This window comes from Centropristis striata, chromosome 18 (assembly GCF_030273125.1).
Source record: "Centropristis striata isolate RG_2023a ecotype Rhode Island chromosome 18, C.striata_1.0, whole genome shotgun sequence".
NCBI classification, from domain to species: domain Eukaryota; kingdom Metazoa; phylum Chordata; class Actinopteri; order Perciformes; family Serranidae; genus Centropristis; species Centropristis striata.
The window spans coordinates 28,362,036-28,380,500 of record NC_081534.1 but is presented as its reverse complement, the minus strand read 5'-3'; the positions used below and the strand labels follow the sequence as shown (position 1 = coordinate 28,380,500).

General features: G+C 36.4%; 1 protein-coding gene across 1 annotated transcript in view; it reads right to left on the bottom strand.

The window, feature by feature from the left end:
• Nucleotides 1-18,465, bottom strand: part of fam184ab (family with sequence similarity 184 member Ab) — a 253,926-nt gene that overhangs the window by 39,568 nt on the left and 195,893 nt on the right. The window contains exon 16 of the mRNA XM_059357047.1: nt 14,756-14,883. Coding sequence (XP_059213030.1) covers nt 14,756-14,883 — 128 coding nt within the window. The remainder of the gene's footprint in view (nt 1-14,755; nt 14,884-18,465) is intronic.

Below are 18,465 nucleotides of genomic sequence, written 5' to 3'. Positions count from 1 at the left end.
TTCACAAACTGAATCTGACACATCTTGTCAGATTGGAAGATTCTGGTTATTAAAAGGATCTGAAATCAAGAATCAGAAGTCTGTTTTATTGTATATGTGATTGCACCTGAACGCACCACACGGTTCAGATCGATGGGTCAATGACCTGATCTAACCCAGTGTCAGTTGGTGTAACCAGTAATTTTTTTCCCATAAAAATCTGATTATATATATACAGGAAAATAAATGTGAACTAAAATGAGGAAAAAATACAATCCATGTTTACAACACCAAATCACGATGCACCACGGTAACAGCTGTTTATTTATGGAACAAATTGGAGAAAGACTTGAAAACTTGCAATACCATTAACTCAAAAAAGTACTTAAAAATAGGATGATTAATTTATATTAGTTAGAGTAATGAGTGGTGACACGTTATATGCGGCTACTATTTAGGAAAAAGAAAAATCAAGCAGCTTCTTTCTTTTCTCTCTTTTGTGACTGCTTATTTCTTTTATTAATAAATAACAGATTGTACATTTCTAAATTTTAAATTTACTTGAGTTGTAACAGGGTATATAGGTGTAATAAGCTATGCTTCAGCCTTTTCGGGCCAAATGTCTATTATCAATTTTCTTTCTCTGTTTACTTATTGTTTACTGTGACCAATGTTTTTTTCTTCTTTGTTACTTCTGTTTTAATGACATGTATTGAAATAAACGGATACGAAACGAAACATTGCAACACTATGGTATGTAACAAATTTTACATAATTTGTCAAAACTTAAAAAAAATGTTTTTAGGATATGTTCTGCTCAATATTGATGAAATGTGTAAATGCAGAAATACTCAAAAATGTTTTTCATTTGATGGTTTTTTTAGAATGAAGTAGTTAGTATATATATATATATATATATATACTTTTTTCTCAAAATACAATGTAGGTGGATGAAGCATTTAATATTTATAATTTTTTTGGAGAACAGGCTGCACCACAAGTAAGAGGAAAATGTGTATTATTAAAATTTTGTGTTGAACTCTTTAACACGAGTTGAATCAATACATTTCTGAAATTAGAAGCTTCAGAAACAGTAGCAAACTTTGACTATTTTCTCTAATTGTATTTTAAAACATGACAAACTTACTGGAGCTAAAACTAAAGAAGTGGGCAGAATGTGTTTCTTATTAACAGCACAAACTGGAATTACATGAGATGATTAATCTAAACCCAGTGAGTCACACTGGCTGTTAAATGCTGCTAAACTGACACACGAGTGTTAATTAATGACCTGACAGTGAGATAATTAATTATTATTCACTGTCCAACTATGAATTGTACACATAAATACCCGTGTGTAGACTCTCCTGTATGGTTCCTAGTTGAACTATAATTATTATGTAGTACACTTGATTTTATTGCTTGAGGGCCACTTCAGAAAGGCTCCAAAAGAAGAGAGCTATGACCTTTAATTTTTAAAGTTATTATGAGTAAAGAGGCAGTTTTTCACTAGTGGAGTGTGAACATGTGGAGCAGGGATGGGCAATAGGAGGCCCGGGGGCCACATACGGCCCGCACCCTCACTTGAAGTGGCCCTCAGTACAACTACATGCATTTGAGCATGAAATCTTAAAAGTGCAGTGTAGAAATGCACAAAATTACTTCTTGCAATTAATGTTTGTCTGATGTTCTGAAAAAAAAAAAGAAATCACAGTAAGTGGTTATTTTTTATGGTAACACTTTAGATTAGGGAACACATATTCAACATTAATTAGTTGCTTATTAGCATGCAAATAAGTAACATATTGGCTCTTAATTAGTCATTATTAAGTAGTTATTAATGCCTTATTCTGCATGGCCTTATTATACAACCAGTAAGACATTAACTAAGAGTTTTCCCTCAATAACCTCAGAATTACTGCTAATTAGTAGTAAGTAAGGAAGTTGTTGTATATGAGTTATGATCTTAATATGCTTTACTTTGTATGGACTTTATAAGTCTCTACATAGCGGTGAACGAAACCATGGAAACGGCAAATAGCCACCATGATGATTGTCAATCATTACTCTACAAAGTGGCTCATTGGTAGACTAACATTGGCGCAAAGTGACCCACTTTGTAGAGTAATGATTGACAATCTACCTATCTATCCATACAAAGTGAAGCATATTAAGATCATAACTCATATACAATAACTTCCTTACTTACTACTAATTAGCAATAATTCTGAGGTTATTGAGGGAAAACTCTTAGTTAATGTCTTACTGGTTGTATAATAAGGCCATGCAGAATAAGGCATTAATAACTAGTTAATAATGACTAATTAAGAGCCAATATGTTACTCATTTGCATGCTAATAAGCAACTAATTAATGTTGAATATGTGTTCCCTAATCTAAAGTGTTACCTCCTATTTATACTGTTATACATGCATTTGAGCATGAAATATGTTAAGTTACTGCACTGTAAACATATTTAAAATTAAATAAATTTAAAAATAAAAATTATTTGGTTTCTTAAGATAAAACAAACTTAGATTTAGAAGTGTTAGATAATTTATCTTGTTTTAAGAGTTAATTTCTTATTTTAAGCGTTCAACATGCTTATTTCTAGATTTAATAATCATAATTTAAGAAATCTTGTCAAGTGAAATTATCTGTCCATGCAGCAAGATCATTTCCCTCAGATTTGGTGTTTTATCTTGTTTTTAGATACACCTTTTTTGCAGTGTACATGCATTTGAGCATGAAATATGTTAAGTTACTGCACTGTAAACATATTCAAAATAGCAGTTTCATCATATCTGGTTAAGTGCACGCTCCTATATGTGGCCCTGTGGTAGTGAACATGAAACATTGTGGCCCCCTGCAGCATTTAAGTTGCCCATCCCTGATTTAGAACAAGAAAGTACTGGTTCACATGATTAAATTCATTCATAAATGTGACAAAAACAAGATTTCCAGCGCAATGATCACAGTTCTCCGACATCGACAAGTGACGTCCATGTAAACAACAAACAACAACGATCCAAATGACTCACGACTCCCCGCTGAGCTGCTCTTTTCTCCTGACACAGATCTGCTCACTAGTCGTGATTTCAAAGTGAGAACATGAGCAAGTGATTTCTGTCAGCGGGGCTCCAGAGAACAACCAACACTTGAGACAGTGAGTCCACTTTAACCCTTTGATGCAACATATAAACACCTTCTAATGCACAACATGGGTCAAAAAGGACCTGCATTCATTCCCCATGTTATTTCATGCTGGCTGTGTGTTTGAATATATTTTTTATTATTTATTACAACAGATCTTTATATCTATTTTTCCTTTCATACAATGAAAACTATTACTATTTTTAATTTAGGTACAAATAGACTGTTTATAGTTCTTTCATTCATTCATTCATTACCATTAACCGCTTATCCGCAATCGGGTCGCGGGGGCTGGAGCCTATCCCAGCTGTCATTGGGCGAGAGGCGGGGTACACCCTGGACAGGACGCCAGACTATCGCAGGGCTGACACATAGAGACAGACAATCACACTCTCATTCACACCTACGGGCAATTTAGAGTCACCAATTAAACCTAAGTGCATGTTTTTGGACTGTGGGAGGAAGCCGGAGTACCCGGAGGGAACCCACGCTGACACGGGGAGAACATGCAAACTCCACACAGAAGAGCCGCAGGCGGGAGGCGAACCGGCGACCCTCTAGCTGTGAGGCGAGAGTGCTAACCACTACACCACCGTGTAGCCCTGTTTATAGTTCTATTAGTTATTATTATTTTTTCTGCTGTTTTTGTGTGTATAGAAGGTAAAAATAAAATAAAAATCCATAGAAACCTGTGTCTTTTGCTTGTATTGTCAGTTCCTGGCAGCTTTATACTTTGTTAATTAAAATAAAATGAAAAATCTGACTGATAGCCAAGTTTGTGTGGAGAATAAGGAGCCATGCATGTGATGTAAGGACAGACTGAAAGATGCTAAACAGAGACAGAAATGAATGCATAGGAAGTTGACACATTTGAACCAAAATCAAAACCAAAACCAAAATTCTCCTGGACTTCAGAGGTTTAAAGGATAAAGCTGCAATATTCTATATATTTTTTTTACCTTTTCCAAATAAAAACACAAAACCAACAGTGACTTGATCTTTCTAACGGGGATATAACCTCCTCCTGAGTTATAACTCACTCTCTGAGCTCCATTGTAGCTCTGAAACGATTAGAAACATCGAGCCACACTGTTGCACCGGGTGACATGTTTCTTAATTATGATGAACAACGCCACTGGAGCACCAAATGTGTATTAATCCCCGGCTGAAAATAGCCCACGATGAAAACACTATTTACTCCTGTTTGGGTAATGTTTCATAAAAACTACAGCACCCAGCTGCTTAAAGCAATTACAGAGCTTTCTGAAAAATGAAACATCACATGTGGGACAGTTTTATTTAAAGCAGGGGTCTCAAACTCAAATTACCTGGGGGCCGCTGGAGGCAGAATCAAAATGATGGAAAAAAGACACAAAATGACAGAAAAAAAAGACACAAAATGACAAAAAAAAAATTACTTAAAAAAAGACACAAAATGACCAAAAAAAGACACAAAATTACAAAAAAGACACAAAATGACTGAAAAAACACTAAATTATTTTAAAAATACACAGCGTTACCAAAAAAGACACAAAATTATTTTAAAAAGCCTCAAATTAATTAAAAAAAGACACAAATTGACCAAAATAGACACAAAATTATTTTAAAAAGCCACAAAATTACTTAAAAAAGAAACAAAATGACCAAAAAAGACACAGAATTACCAAAAAAAGACACAGAATTACCCCAAAAAGACACAAAATGACAAAAAAATACACAAAATTACTAAAAAAAGACACAATTTATTTTAAAAAGACACAAAATTACCAAAAAAGACACAAAATTACAAAAAAAGACACAAAATTACAAAAAAAGACACAAAATTACCAAAAAAGACACAAAATTACCAATGTTTTTATGGAAAAAAAGCACGGCAATACCGTGTTTTTCTATTTAAAAAACAAAACAAAACGATGATTCACAACTAAAAATGAAAAGTCGTCCAAAGTTCTGGCAACCACAGCGTTACCACCGTTTTCTTACCGTAAAAACAACATTTTTTTTTAAAAGTGTATTTTTACACTGCTGTGTACTTTGTATACATTATTTCAATACAATCACTTTTTAGGATTTAAAATTTTCCAAAGCCTTTTTCCTGACATCAGGATCTATCAGAGATCAACGTGTAAAGCTGCCAGGTTGACTGATAAACTCCACATCCTGATGGAAGCACAGAGCGCCTTGTTTGCCAAATTGATCATTATGATTAGAGGCTTGAATGAAGAGGCAGAGACGCAATCCTGAGACTCACAGTCAAGCGCCACTTAACTCCATCACAATCACATTAAATACCATCAAGTTATTGTCCACTAATGATTCCCCACTCTGCAAAAACCTCATCTCTCTCTCCTCTGGAACAGCCCGTGCCAAGCCCTGTTCATATATCCAGAAGCCATAATGTGGTGTAATAGGCTGGCGGTCACAACCTCCCGTCTCTCTATCTGTCTCTATCTGAGGCCGCCTCAACATCTTTATTTAATGTCATTGGCTGATTTCTGCTGTCCATAAAGCTGGCAGCACAATTAAACACAATGAGGACAGGGCAAATTAATCTTTAATGACTCATTTACTCATTTCACTCTCCATCTAATCAAACTCCTGGCTTCAGTCTGGAGGAGACGAGGCGCCGAGGCACAGAAACACAAACTAACAGGAAAAAAGAAGGAGGAAACTGAACATTTTTTTGTTTTTTTTGTTCAGGCAGGCATTTTTGGGTTGTCCCCTTGATGTTTTTATTACTGTCTCTTCACCTTAATCTCCTCCCTTAGCTGTTTTCTTTAACCCTTAATGGGGCACTCATTGAAATACTTGCAAATTCCAAATTTCAACCCTAGAGAATATTGGAGGATATTACATACAGCCAGAATGTGTAAAAAAACAAACGGACCCGGGGGAGGGGGGTAAAATTTTGAGAAAAAAGTTTACAAGAATGCGCAGATTTATGAGATTTAAAGTGACGAATCTGCGAGAAAATGATTGCTTTTTTCCACTTTTTTCTCTTAAATCTGTGACTTTTTCGTGATTTGCCACTTTAATCGAGTAAATTTGCAGCTTTTTTCCTCGAAATATTGCTGGAAGAAATCCATGTGGTTCTAAAACCTCACAGAGAGACATGAGGACCCCATTTTGGATATCCGATGAAGTTACCTTCGCCCGATAAAAGGTTAATGTACTTTATTACCTGTGTCTTTTTATCCACTGCAGATTTTAATGTGTCTGATTTTTCTTTTAGTCTTTTGTTTATTTTATTTCTGGTTTCTGTAGCACTTTGAGATTTCTTTATGTAAAGTGCATAACAAATACAATTTATTATTATCATTATCATTATTATTATTATTATTATTATTATTATTATTATTAATAACATTTGTTCATTTCAGTGCATATGAAGAACTACTGCATGGGGACTTTCCAAGGTCTCATCTAATCAATTACAGCTCTTGAAACACAGACAGAACAGTTTGTCTCCTGGATGATGAGCTCACTTAACTTCAACAACCATTAAATGACCCTCATGATGACATGATGACTGTCTTTAGAGGGCAAACCTCCTGGATCTGACTCAGTAATTACATTTATTCTGCTGCAATAAGAATATTCATTCAAGTGCAATAATTATGTATGTTCTAGTGCAATGGTTATATTTATTCTACTGCAATAATTATGTTTATTCTAGTGCAATAGTTATATTTATTGTACTGTAATAATTATGTTTATTCTAGTGCAATAATTATATTTATTCTACTGTAATAATTATATTTATGTTTATTTTAGTGCAATAATTATATTTATTCTACTGTAATAAATATGTTTATTTTAGTGCAATGATTATATTTATTCTAGTGCAATAATTATATTTATTCTAGTGCAATAATTATGTTTATTCTAGTGCAATATTTACACTACTTAAAGTGTGATAATTATATTTATTCTAATGCAATATTTAAATTCATACTAGTTTAATAATTAAATGTATTCTAGTGCAACAATTACATTTATTCCAATGCAATATTTATATTTATTCCAGTGCAATATTTACATTTATTCCAGTGCAATATTTACATTTATTCCAGTGAAATAATTACATTAAGTATAGTTTGATAAATTATATTTATTCTACTGCAATAATTGTATTTATTCTAATACAATAATAGTTATTCTAGTGCAATATTTATATTTAATTTAGTCCAATAATTCAATGTGTTAAAGTGAAATAATTACATTTATTTCAATGCAATACTAAGATTTATTAAAGTGCAATAGTTATATTTATTTTAGTGTAATAATTATTTTTTTCCCAGTGCAATAATTATCTACATTATAATACAATATCAACATGAATTCTGGTGCAATAAAAACATTAATTCTAGTGCAATACTTATATTTATTCTCGGGCAATAACAACATTTATTTTGTGCAATACCTATATTAACTAATTAATAATAAGTACAATAATTAGTCTTATACTAGTGCAAAATGACATTGTATCATCTTACTTATTATTTATTTAGTAAGTATTTATTTATTTATTAGGATGTTTGTGTGCTGAAGTTGTTTTGTTTTTGTGCCGTTTTCTTTTATTGCTCATATCTTTATTTAATGCTGCACAAAAACAATAAAGTCTCTCCATCTCTATCTGCGTTTGATGTTGACAATGGCGGCAGACGAGCGGTTAAATTAAACTGTGTTGTTGACTGCGGGCTGGTTTGTGGCGCTGAGCTTCATTTAATCTCTCACACTGTCGCTCCTCCATCACTTCCTCCGTCACCATCTCTCTTCTTTCTAATCTCACTTTCATCTTCTCTACAAACAACTTTGTTAAATAAGCAAACAGGGAGAAGATCTGCACCATTTTTATCTTTGCTCTTTTGCCAGGCGCCCTCTCTATTCTCATTTTTAAGTCTTTGAAAAATAAATAAGTTATTCAAATATTTATCAGGCGAGGACATTAGCTGGCCGGAGCTCTGGACTGAAGCAGGCTGGGATTTACTGATGAACTGAAAATGGAAAAATGTTTTAAAGATGATGTTTTGGTCGGCATTATCCATCCAGTATGACAGAAAGGATTTTATAAAAGAGAAAAAAACTGTTTTTACTTAAAGCTTGTGATGTTTATCATTAGTTTCAATGGACATTTGTCGTGTAAACTTGTTTTAAAAGAAAAACGATGACTTATGATAATGTTCATCAACAACATTTTTTACTATGATTGAGTCGAGACGGCACTGATGTCATTTAACACTAACACTGTAACGATATTAACATGCAATGTTTGCAATGTTGCAATGTAGTTTAAAAAATGAAACTAATCAAAAACAGCATATTTTCAGTGCAACAGTTAAGTGTCTGCACAAACAATATCAGGGATACACTCGCAGCACAAAACAAGCACGATCAAGGGGAGTTTTTACTGTGCAAAACGTTAAAGGTATAATGTGCAGGATTTCCTTTAAAAACAATGTATAGACTAAGGCCCCGTTTACATGAGGACGCTTGCAGGTAAAAACGACAAAATATTTTATCGGAAGTGCCTTTGGTTTAGACAGTGACGCTGTTTTTGGGGCTTAAAAACGCAAAAAATGTGAAACCAGCCTCCAAAGTGGAAAAGTTAAATCCTCTCCTCCGTAGTGTGTCGTCTACACTGACAAGACGCAAAACTCTGCTCAGATCTGCTCACGTCACGTATGTGTTTACGTCACATACATGCTCCAGTACAGGAAAATAAACAAAGGTGGGATTATTTCCATGTGTCGGACCTTCAAGCTGCTCTGGCAGCTCTAATAAACTTACAGGAGTCTTTCCACCCAAATGTACAGGATATGTACAGATAGTATTAGTGAACAGAGAAGGATCTGGAATTACCTCCATCACATTTAGGATGCACCGATTGGTCGGAGGCGAGCCAGACGGCTGTGAACGAGACCTGGGAGATCTAGTGATGGTGGAGAACTTTGTGGAAGGAGTAGCTGATGAAAAATGTGTGGCGTGAAAACTTCCACATGCCCAAAGATGCTCTTATCGCTTTAAGTGATGCCGCCTGGCTGCATACAATCGAATTTCACACACTTTAGCGTCACCGTATGCAGCAGATTTCCTCCTGAAAACGCTCGTCTAAACGAGGAATAAAAAGTGAAGACACGACGCCACTTTAGCGTCTTCTGTTCAGACCGTCATCATGTAACCGTAGCCTAATACAAAAGTAATTCCTGTCAGTCATCCTTATGACCCACTAGACTGGTGTGTGTGTGTGTGTATCTGCAGAGAGCCAGCCCTCTGCCTATCCCTTCAGGGAAATTGTCTTAGGACACAAAGCTACAAAAGCAGTGGACAAAACGCTGAAAAAACACTAAGTAGAATGACGGAAAATGTTTGCTTTCACTTTTGTTATGTTTAGTGAGTTTATTATTGCAACTATTTAATATTTGTAGTACCAAATCTTAAGTGTATTCTGGATTGTATATCGTCATGCTGTTATAATAATCGCCTAAGATTTCTTTTTTTTTTTTCCAGTGCAAGAACAGCAGACCAACAATAATTGCAAGAAGTAATTTTGTGCATTTTTACACTGCACTTTTAAGATTTCATGCTCAAATGCATAGTTATACTGAGGGCCACTTCAAGTGAGGGTGCGGGCGGTATGTGGCCCCCGGACCTCCAATTGCCCATCCTTGACTTAGACTAAACATTAATAAATAGTTGAACAAATGAACGCGTCACTGTCCAAATGACTGAAAACTACAGGCCTGAACAGTCTGATAACAGAAGGACAGATCTCCTGAATCATCATCTGTCTTTTACTTAAATGTTCTCAATTAGCTTCACACTGTTTTCTGCCAAAGTCAGTGCAGTTTCTGATCTCTCACAGAAAATAAGTGCTCTCCTCTGGTTGAAGTTGAAGTGGGAGGGACTTTGTGGACTTTTTTTTTGCCCCGAGTTTGCCTCTCAGGCTACTTACAGTCCACTCCACCTTATTACTGGAGGCTGTTGAGACTGAATGCAGCCTGCAGACAGAACTCAGGGCTGACATGAGCACTGCCACCTCCTCAGATTTATTTCAGCTAATTAAGTCACTTAATTAATAACAGTGAATATGCAACTGGATCAGTGAAGATGCAAAAGAAACTGTCATAATTTAGCTCTTTCAAGTTGATGCTTTTTAACATTTATGTATCTTTTTTCCCCCCACAATAACTAATTAAATTCTGATACCAAATATTCACCAGTGAGATAAAAACATTTTCAGAGACTTTAACTGGAGATTAGTAAAGTATTTTAGTCTCTATCAGGTCTGTTGATGTGAAATATAAAAATATTTTGACCAGGACAAAAATGATGTGAGAGAAAATGACAGCGCTTCCAAGACACTTTAAATATATTGATAAAAAATAATGAATAATTCTGAAGTTCAGAGAGGAAAAAAAAGACAACATGAAAAATAGAACGACATCATGGAAATAGAACAGAAAAGACATCAAGACGTGAAGAGATGCTGCTGATGTGATAATTGATCAGGCAGCTTTGTTACATCAAACAAGTTAAGTATCTCCAGGGAGACAGATGACACACACACACACACACACACACACACACACACACACACACACACACACACACACACACACCCTGCATTCCATCAGCCTCTTCCTCCCGTCTGTTAAGTAATTGGAGGTATAAAAACATTATTTAACGCAGCGTGACGACTGTCTGCAGCTGAGCTCTTCCACTCTGATGACTCAACTCAGGAAGTTTCAGTTTATGTGCCATCAGGGCTCCGGCAGAGTAAACAAGGAATCAACGTAAACACAAACTATCTCCGAGTTCTTCACATCAGAGGTCGGACGAGATCTGGAGGATTCGTCCTATACCTCTAGGATCAAATTAATCTTCAGATTCACAGCTTTCAGATGATGTTCACTGCTTCTATGTGACATTTATTGTTGACCTTCTATCTCCCCCTAAACATCCACTGCCCACAACCACCAATTCTCAAAAAAAAGGACCTCAAACAGAAACTGGTTGAACGTAAACCAAAACAAAAGGTGTATGAGTGTTTCCTTTTGACATTCTGTGAGATTCTTTACTTTAGTTTGTTTAACTCTATGGAGTCTGGGGCTATTTTGTCCATTTTTGAATCCTTTTTGTGTCTTTTTTAGTAATTTTGTGTCTTTTTTTGGTCATTTTATGTCTTTTTTTTTGTCATTTTGTGTCTTTTTGTTGGTCATTTTGTGTCTTTTTTTGGTCATTTTGTGTCTTTTTTGTGTCTTTTTGTGTCTTTTTTTTAGTAATTTTGTGTCTTTTTGTGTCTTTTTTTGGTCATTTTGTGTCTTTTTGTGTCTTTTTTTGGTCATTTTGTGTCTTTTTTTAGTCTTTTTGTGTCTTTTTTTAGTCATTTTGTGTCTCTTTTTGGTCATTTTGTGTCTTTTTTTGGTCATTTTGTCTTTTTGTGTCTTTTTTTGGTCATTTTGTGTCTTTTTTAGTCTTTTTGTGTCTTTTTGTAGTCATTTTGTGTCTTTTTGTGTCTTTTTTGGTCATTTTGTGTCTTTTTTTGGTCATTTTGTCTTTTTGTGTCTTTTTTTGGTCATTTTGTGTCATTTTAGTCCTTTAGTCCAACATAAAATGTGATTTTGAATCTTTTTTTACTTTCAAAACACTATCATGCTCAATAAAGAATTTTAAATGTTGCAAATGTGAACAAAGGTTGCAAATCTAACATATAAGAGGGTTCCATCCAGTTCTATCATTTTATACTAAATATATTTGAGCTTGTCTCCAGTTTTACTTGGTATATCATCATCAAACTGAAACTGGCCTCATGGAGTTTACAGCCAGAACTTTAGAGGTAAATTTACAGTAGGGCTCCACGCTGCTTTGTTTTCTAGTCTGGATGGAGTCAACAAGTCATGATCAAGTCTCTGCTTGAATACATCTTACTGCTAAAACTAGGCTGGTTGGTGTCGTTTTGGAAAATTTGAACATATTGATTTCCAATACATACATGCAGAGAACAGAAAGAGGGATATATTCTGATTATTTTTAATGAATTACTAAGATAATGATGCTGCACAGGATTTCTATTATGTAAAAATTAGAACAAAAGAACAACAAATAAACAGCGTGAAGCTTCAGAGATCTGAGCTGTTTCTGCTGCAGCGTTCTGACTGACAGCCAGTTCACACCGCAACGCTCCACTGTTAGCCTTTATTGACTCTCTATTGCCGTGGCAACTGTAGATGAGAGGGAGTGATGTCAGAGCGTGGGGGACCGAAGACGACCAGCTGTGATCCTCAGATACAACATCTGTATCACAAGGTGATGAGAGAGGAAGTCGTGGTGTTTGGGGTAATTAGGAAGATTTACGGGAGACGGTGAGAGGGCAGCCTGCTGGCGGGGTGTGTGTTCAGAGTGTGTGTGTGTGTGTGAGTGTGTGTGTGTGTTCGGAGTGTGTGTGTGTGTGTGTGTGTGTGTTCGGAGTGTGTGTGTGTGGGTGTGTGTGTGGCACGCTGGCTGTCTGATTTCTGTGTGACAGCCGGCACAGAAAAATATTAAAAATAAATCCAAGTAGAATTACCGCCTCGTGGTTTTATGCCAACAAGTTGCAGTTAATCCATGTCAGTCCGGACTCATAAATAATATAATGATATATATATAACATATCAACACCCTGTTAAAATAATCGCCTAAGTCATTATTTGAAGTTTTGCAGGAAACACAAAAAACTTCACCAAAAGTGTAACATATGACATTTATTGATCATTTCACTCAAAAAGGCTGTAACAAAGGATGGCTATTGGCATAGTAATAACACTGTGTGTAAATTAAGTCACTTAAGAGAAATAAATGACTTTTTTTTTAACATGCCTTTGTGACTTAAGCAAGATATGGTAACACTTTATTTTGAAGGTGTCTACATAAGAGTCACACAAGCCTGTCAGAAACATGACATGACAAGTATCATGATGTTACTTCAAAGTGTCATTAATGTTTATGACACACTCATGTCACTCTTATGTAGTGTAGTACTTTAATGTTTTTCAGTAATTTTGTGTCTTTTCTGGGTCATTTTGGGTCTTTTTTGGTAATTATGTGTCTTTTTTGGTCATTTCGTGTCTTTTTTAAGTAATTTAGTGTTTTTTTGGGGTCACTTTGTGTCTTTTTTTGTAAATGTGTGTGTCTTTAGGTCATTTTGTGCCTTTTTTGGGTCATTTTGTGTCCTTTTTTTCAGTAATTTTGTCTCTTTTTTGGTCATTCTGTGTCTTCTATGGTCATTTTGTGTCTCTTTTTGGTCATTTTGATACTGCCTCCAGCGGCCCCCAGGTAATTTGAGTTTGAGACCCCTGGTGTGCATTATTCTCTCCATGGTAAATTATTATAAAGAGTTGACTCTGTTGCCTGACCTGGTGGAAATGCACTGTTACAGCCTATTCCTTCTCATTATCACAAACCTGCTGTATGCCTGGTGAACAAAATGCTGCAAACTAATGTATTTTTAGACAGTGTGCAGGAGTTTGTGTGCAACTTCTGACCTCCTCGTCCCTCTCCAAGGATCATGAAAAAGTTGTGTGAAATATTCTTCTGTTCTGAGCAAACATACTGGCATTACAAACATCTTATCAGCAGATCCCACATTAAGTGTGTATTAGACAGGTTTCTCTGCTCTAGAATAGCTTCCTCAGAGACTGTGGGGGAATGTGTGAGCAGAGATAGTAATAGTGTGAAAAATTATTCAGAGGTGTCTACACACTGTGGATTCATTCTAATCCATGGGTCTCAAACTCGCGGCCCGCGGGCCAATTTGCGGCCCATGTGACGATATTTTGTGGCCCCCACCTTGATATGAAAGTTTAATGTGAGTTTTATATGAATGGCACTTTACAGTGTTGTGTGTGCAAGGTCCCTTTAATTACTTTTTGGGAATTCTGTGGTTTTTTTTGGTCATTTTGTGTCTTTTTTAAGTAATTTAGTTTTTTTTCCTGTCATTTTGTGTCTTTTTTGGTCATGATGTGTTTTTTTTGGTAATTTTGAGTCTGTTTTAAATAATTTTGCGTCTTTTTAAAAATAATTTTGTGTCCTTTTTAAATAATTTTGTGTCTTTTTGGGTAATTCTGTGTCGTTTTTAAATAATTTTGTGTCTTTTTTTGGTAACTGTCTTTTTTGGTAATTCTTTGTCTTTTTTTGTAATTTTGTGTCTCTTTTAAATAATTTTGTGTCTTTTTTTAGTAATTTTTGTTTATTTTTTTGGTCATTTTTTGTCATTTTTTGTAATTTTGTGTCTTTTTAAAAAAGTAATTTAGTGTTTTTTCTGTCATCTCGTGTCTTTTTTTTTCTAATTTTGTGTCTTTTTGGTCATTTTGTGTATTTTTTTTTCTTTTCTGTCATTTTGTGTCTTTTTTTTGTAATTTTGTGTCTTTTTTTGGTCATTTTGATACTGCCTCCAGCAGCCCCCAGGTAATTTGAGTTTGAGACCCCTGTTCTAATCACACAATCTGATATGTGACCAGAACGTCGTTCATCACAGAAGCTTTGTGTATTTTTTTTATACGTGTGCGGCTGTAAAGTTCTGATTCATCTTCATTAAGTCGTCTGAACAGATGGTGCAGGTGTCTGGGTGATAAATGGCGTCCTACCTGTATCCGGTTGTTCTCCAGCGTTTTCTCCAGCTCCAGCTTGGCGACGGCCGACTCCTGCTGGTGGGTTTGTCTCAGGTGTTCGATGGCTGAGGCGTGGATGTGGTTCAGCTCCGATCGCAGGGAGGCTGACAGGAGAAAACAGGATGTTCAAACAAGTGATGGGAGTGATTAACCCATGATCGATTAATGGTCTGTGTATTTTTATTATTTAAATTTTATCTCTGTTGGAATGAACTTTCAAGCTACACTGGATAATATATATTATAGGAGTAAAGGCAGATCCACATTACAAATGACGTTTTTAATTATATAAATTATCTCATATAAAATTTTACTTTAAGAGCAGGGAAGGGGAGGGGGAAGGAAGGTAAAGGAGAGGAAGAGGAGGGGGAGGGGAAGAAGAAAAAAAAGGAAAAAGAAAAATCAAGCAGCTTCTTTCTTTTCTCTCTTTTGTGACTGCTTATTTCTTTTATAAATAAATAGCAGATTGTACATTTCTAATTTTTAAATTAACTTGAGTTGAAACAGGGTATATAGGTGTAATAAATGTCTATTATCAATTTTTTTCTCTGTTTACTTATTGTTTACTTTGATCAATGTTTTTTTTTCTTCTGTTTTTTTCTGGTTCTAGCCACGTCATTAACTTGCATTGTAGCGAAATCCGTATCAGTTTCACGGAAATTTGAGTGATTCCGTGGCTATTCCACGGATTTTGAGTTAAGCAAATCCGTGGCTATTTCACGGATTCCTGTGAGACCATGTTGAACTAAAGGTACATGTGTTTGGACAAATATAATGATAACAACAAAAATAGCTGATAAGAGTTTAATTTATGGGCTGATATCTAGACATTTTCCATGGTTTTCTTGATAATGATTTTGGTTATTATGAAAGGGGCGCCTGGAATGCCCTGCTTAGCCTGCTGCCCCCGCGACCCGGCCCCAGATAAGTGGACAGAAATGGATGGATGGATTAAAATGAACAAGAAATTGAAGAAAAAGGGCGGTCTAATCATTTTTTTCCCATGACTGTAGATGCTGGAGTGGGCAGGTTTCCATCCCTAGTTCAAACAAGTGATTTTACAGCCTCCTGCAACCTCTAGTCTGCTCGCAAAGAAGGAAAAAGAAGTGTTCATTAGATGCAAAGGAATTTTTATGACGAAATAAATAAATAAAGTCTTTTTTTTTTTTACTTTGCACATAAAGCAGAGTGCTTGGGCTGCTTTTCCCTGAGTGGCCTTTAATCCTCACTCCAATGAACAACTTTCATTGCAAACAGTCTAATGGTTCAGAGGAGCACGTAGAGGGAACACACTCGCTTATTAGCTTTCCACTTCAACGTGAGACAGATTTATAATGGCAGAATAAAAAATAAAGCGGGTGGAAGCTGGCCACTGAAAATATATAGAAGAAGAAAAACGCCTGCACACACACATTCACACACACACAGAAGATGAGGGGAAGTGAGAGAGGGAGAGATAAAGAGAAAAGAGGTAATAAAAGGATGTCAGGATGTGGGAAGTGAGAAATAGATGGGAGCAGCTCTCCAGTGTCAGGACCATGACATGAAGGTTAATGGAAGAGCATTTATCACAGCACAGGACTGGGGAGAGCGTTCTGCACTTTCCAGTTCCAGACTTTCTGCTAATATTCTCACAGGTTTAACTCTTGTTCCTACATCGTATCTCACTGTGTGTAAAGCACAGACAGCTGCAGCTTTAACCCTTTGGAGTTTTGGGCTATTTAATATTGTTGAATATTAACTGAATCAAAAATCAAATCAAAATGACTTTATTCATCCCCGAGGGGAAATTCAGTTAGTCTGGTGGAATCTCTGTTAGAATGAGACAGCCAGATGGCTGAAGGAGAGAAGGATCTTTTGTATCTCTCCGTCCTGCAACGGAGAGAGAGAGAGGAGCCGTCCACTGCTGTTTTTTTTGGTTCATAAAGGTTTTGTGTAGCGGATGATCTGGGTATTTCAGGATGGCCTTGAACATCTTGACAGGTCATCTCTCCACCAACTCCTCCAGTGTGTCCAACCTGGCTCTAACCACAGAACCAGCTCTTTAGACCAGTCTGTCCAACTGCCTTCATCTCTGTGTCTGATGCTGCCTCCCCAGCAGACTGCAGCATTAAATAACACACTACCACCACAGACTGATAAAACATCTGCAGCATCTTACTACACATGTCCAGAGATCTGAGCTTCCTTAAGAGAACGAGACGGCTCTGCCCCTTTTTGTAGAGAGCGTCTTTGTTTAGGGACCAGTCCAACTTATTATCCAGGTATACACCTAGATACTTATAACTTGGCACCACCTCCATGTCCACCCCACAGGTATTCACTGGCTGAAGGGGGGCTTGAACCTGCGGAAATCTATGATCATTTCCTTAGTCTTTGAGGTGTTCAGTAGGAGATAGTTCTTGTGACTCCAGTCACTGAAGGCTTCTATCAGATCCCTTTATTCAGATTCCTGTCCATTCCTGATACACGCCACAATAGCAGTGTCGTCCGAGTACTTCTGGATGTGGCAGGACTCAGAGTTGTATTTGAAGTCAGTGTGTACAGTGTGAACAGGAGTGGAGCCAGAACAGTGCCTTGTGGAGCCCCTGTGCTGCTCATTAATGTCCCAGAAACACAGTTCCTCAACCTGACAAACTGTGGTCTTCCTGTCAGGTAATCTGTGATCCAGGAGATGAAGGAAAGATGGACACATGTTGAAGAGGAGGAGGAGCAGCAGCATTGTCATTGGGTGAGGCCGCTGTATCGAATCTATAGAAGAACTGGTTGAGTTCATCAGCTCTTTCTCCATCACCCGCCACTGGCTGTCTTTTCTTGTTGTTGTAGCCAGAGATGGTGTTGATTTCTCTCCACATTTCACGGATGTTGCTGTTCTGTAGATTTCTCTCCAGTTTCTTCTTGTATTCCACCTTTGCCATCTTTAATCTCTTCTTCAACTTATATTGTACTTGTTTGAGCCGTGCTTTGTCACCATCTCTAAAAGCTGCCTTCTTCTCATTGACAATTGCCTTTAAATCACTAATAATCCAAGGTTTGTTATTGTGGAAACAGCGTACAGTCCTTGTGGGTATGATTGTGTCTCTACAGAAGTTGATGTAATCAGTAAAGCAGTCAACCTGTCTGTCAATGTCCATACTGTTCTCCTCTGTTTACAGCAACACATTGCAGTCTGTTCATTCAAAGCAATCCTTTAGAGCCTCAGTTGCCTCTGGTGTCCATTTCCTGACTGTGAGTTTAGTTGGAGGCTGCCTCCACACACAGGGTTTGTAACAAGTCTCCAGAAGAACTAAGTTGTGGTCCGATCTTCCTATAGGGGGCATGGCAGTAGCTCTGTAAGCTTGTTTGACATTAGCATACAGCAGATCAAGGGTTTTATTTTCTCTATTGATGCTTCTTTCTATTTTTGCTGCTGTAAAGCTCCATTGTGGGACTAATAAATGAATATCTTATCTTATCTTGTATCAATGCTTTCATATGATAATATCTCCTCCACATGAGTGGTAGTAGTTTTGTTTTTACTATTCTGCATATAAAGTGTCCCTTTTTTTAATTCCAGCAGCGTATGTGCAGAAAAAAGTGCACTTATATCCCTGTTTACTACATGAAAGCACAGAGGTTTTACTTTCAAGTGTTTTCTCCCAGTGTGACCTCAGTTTTTATACAGTAAAGTCTGTGCACACTGATTG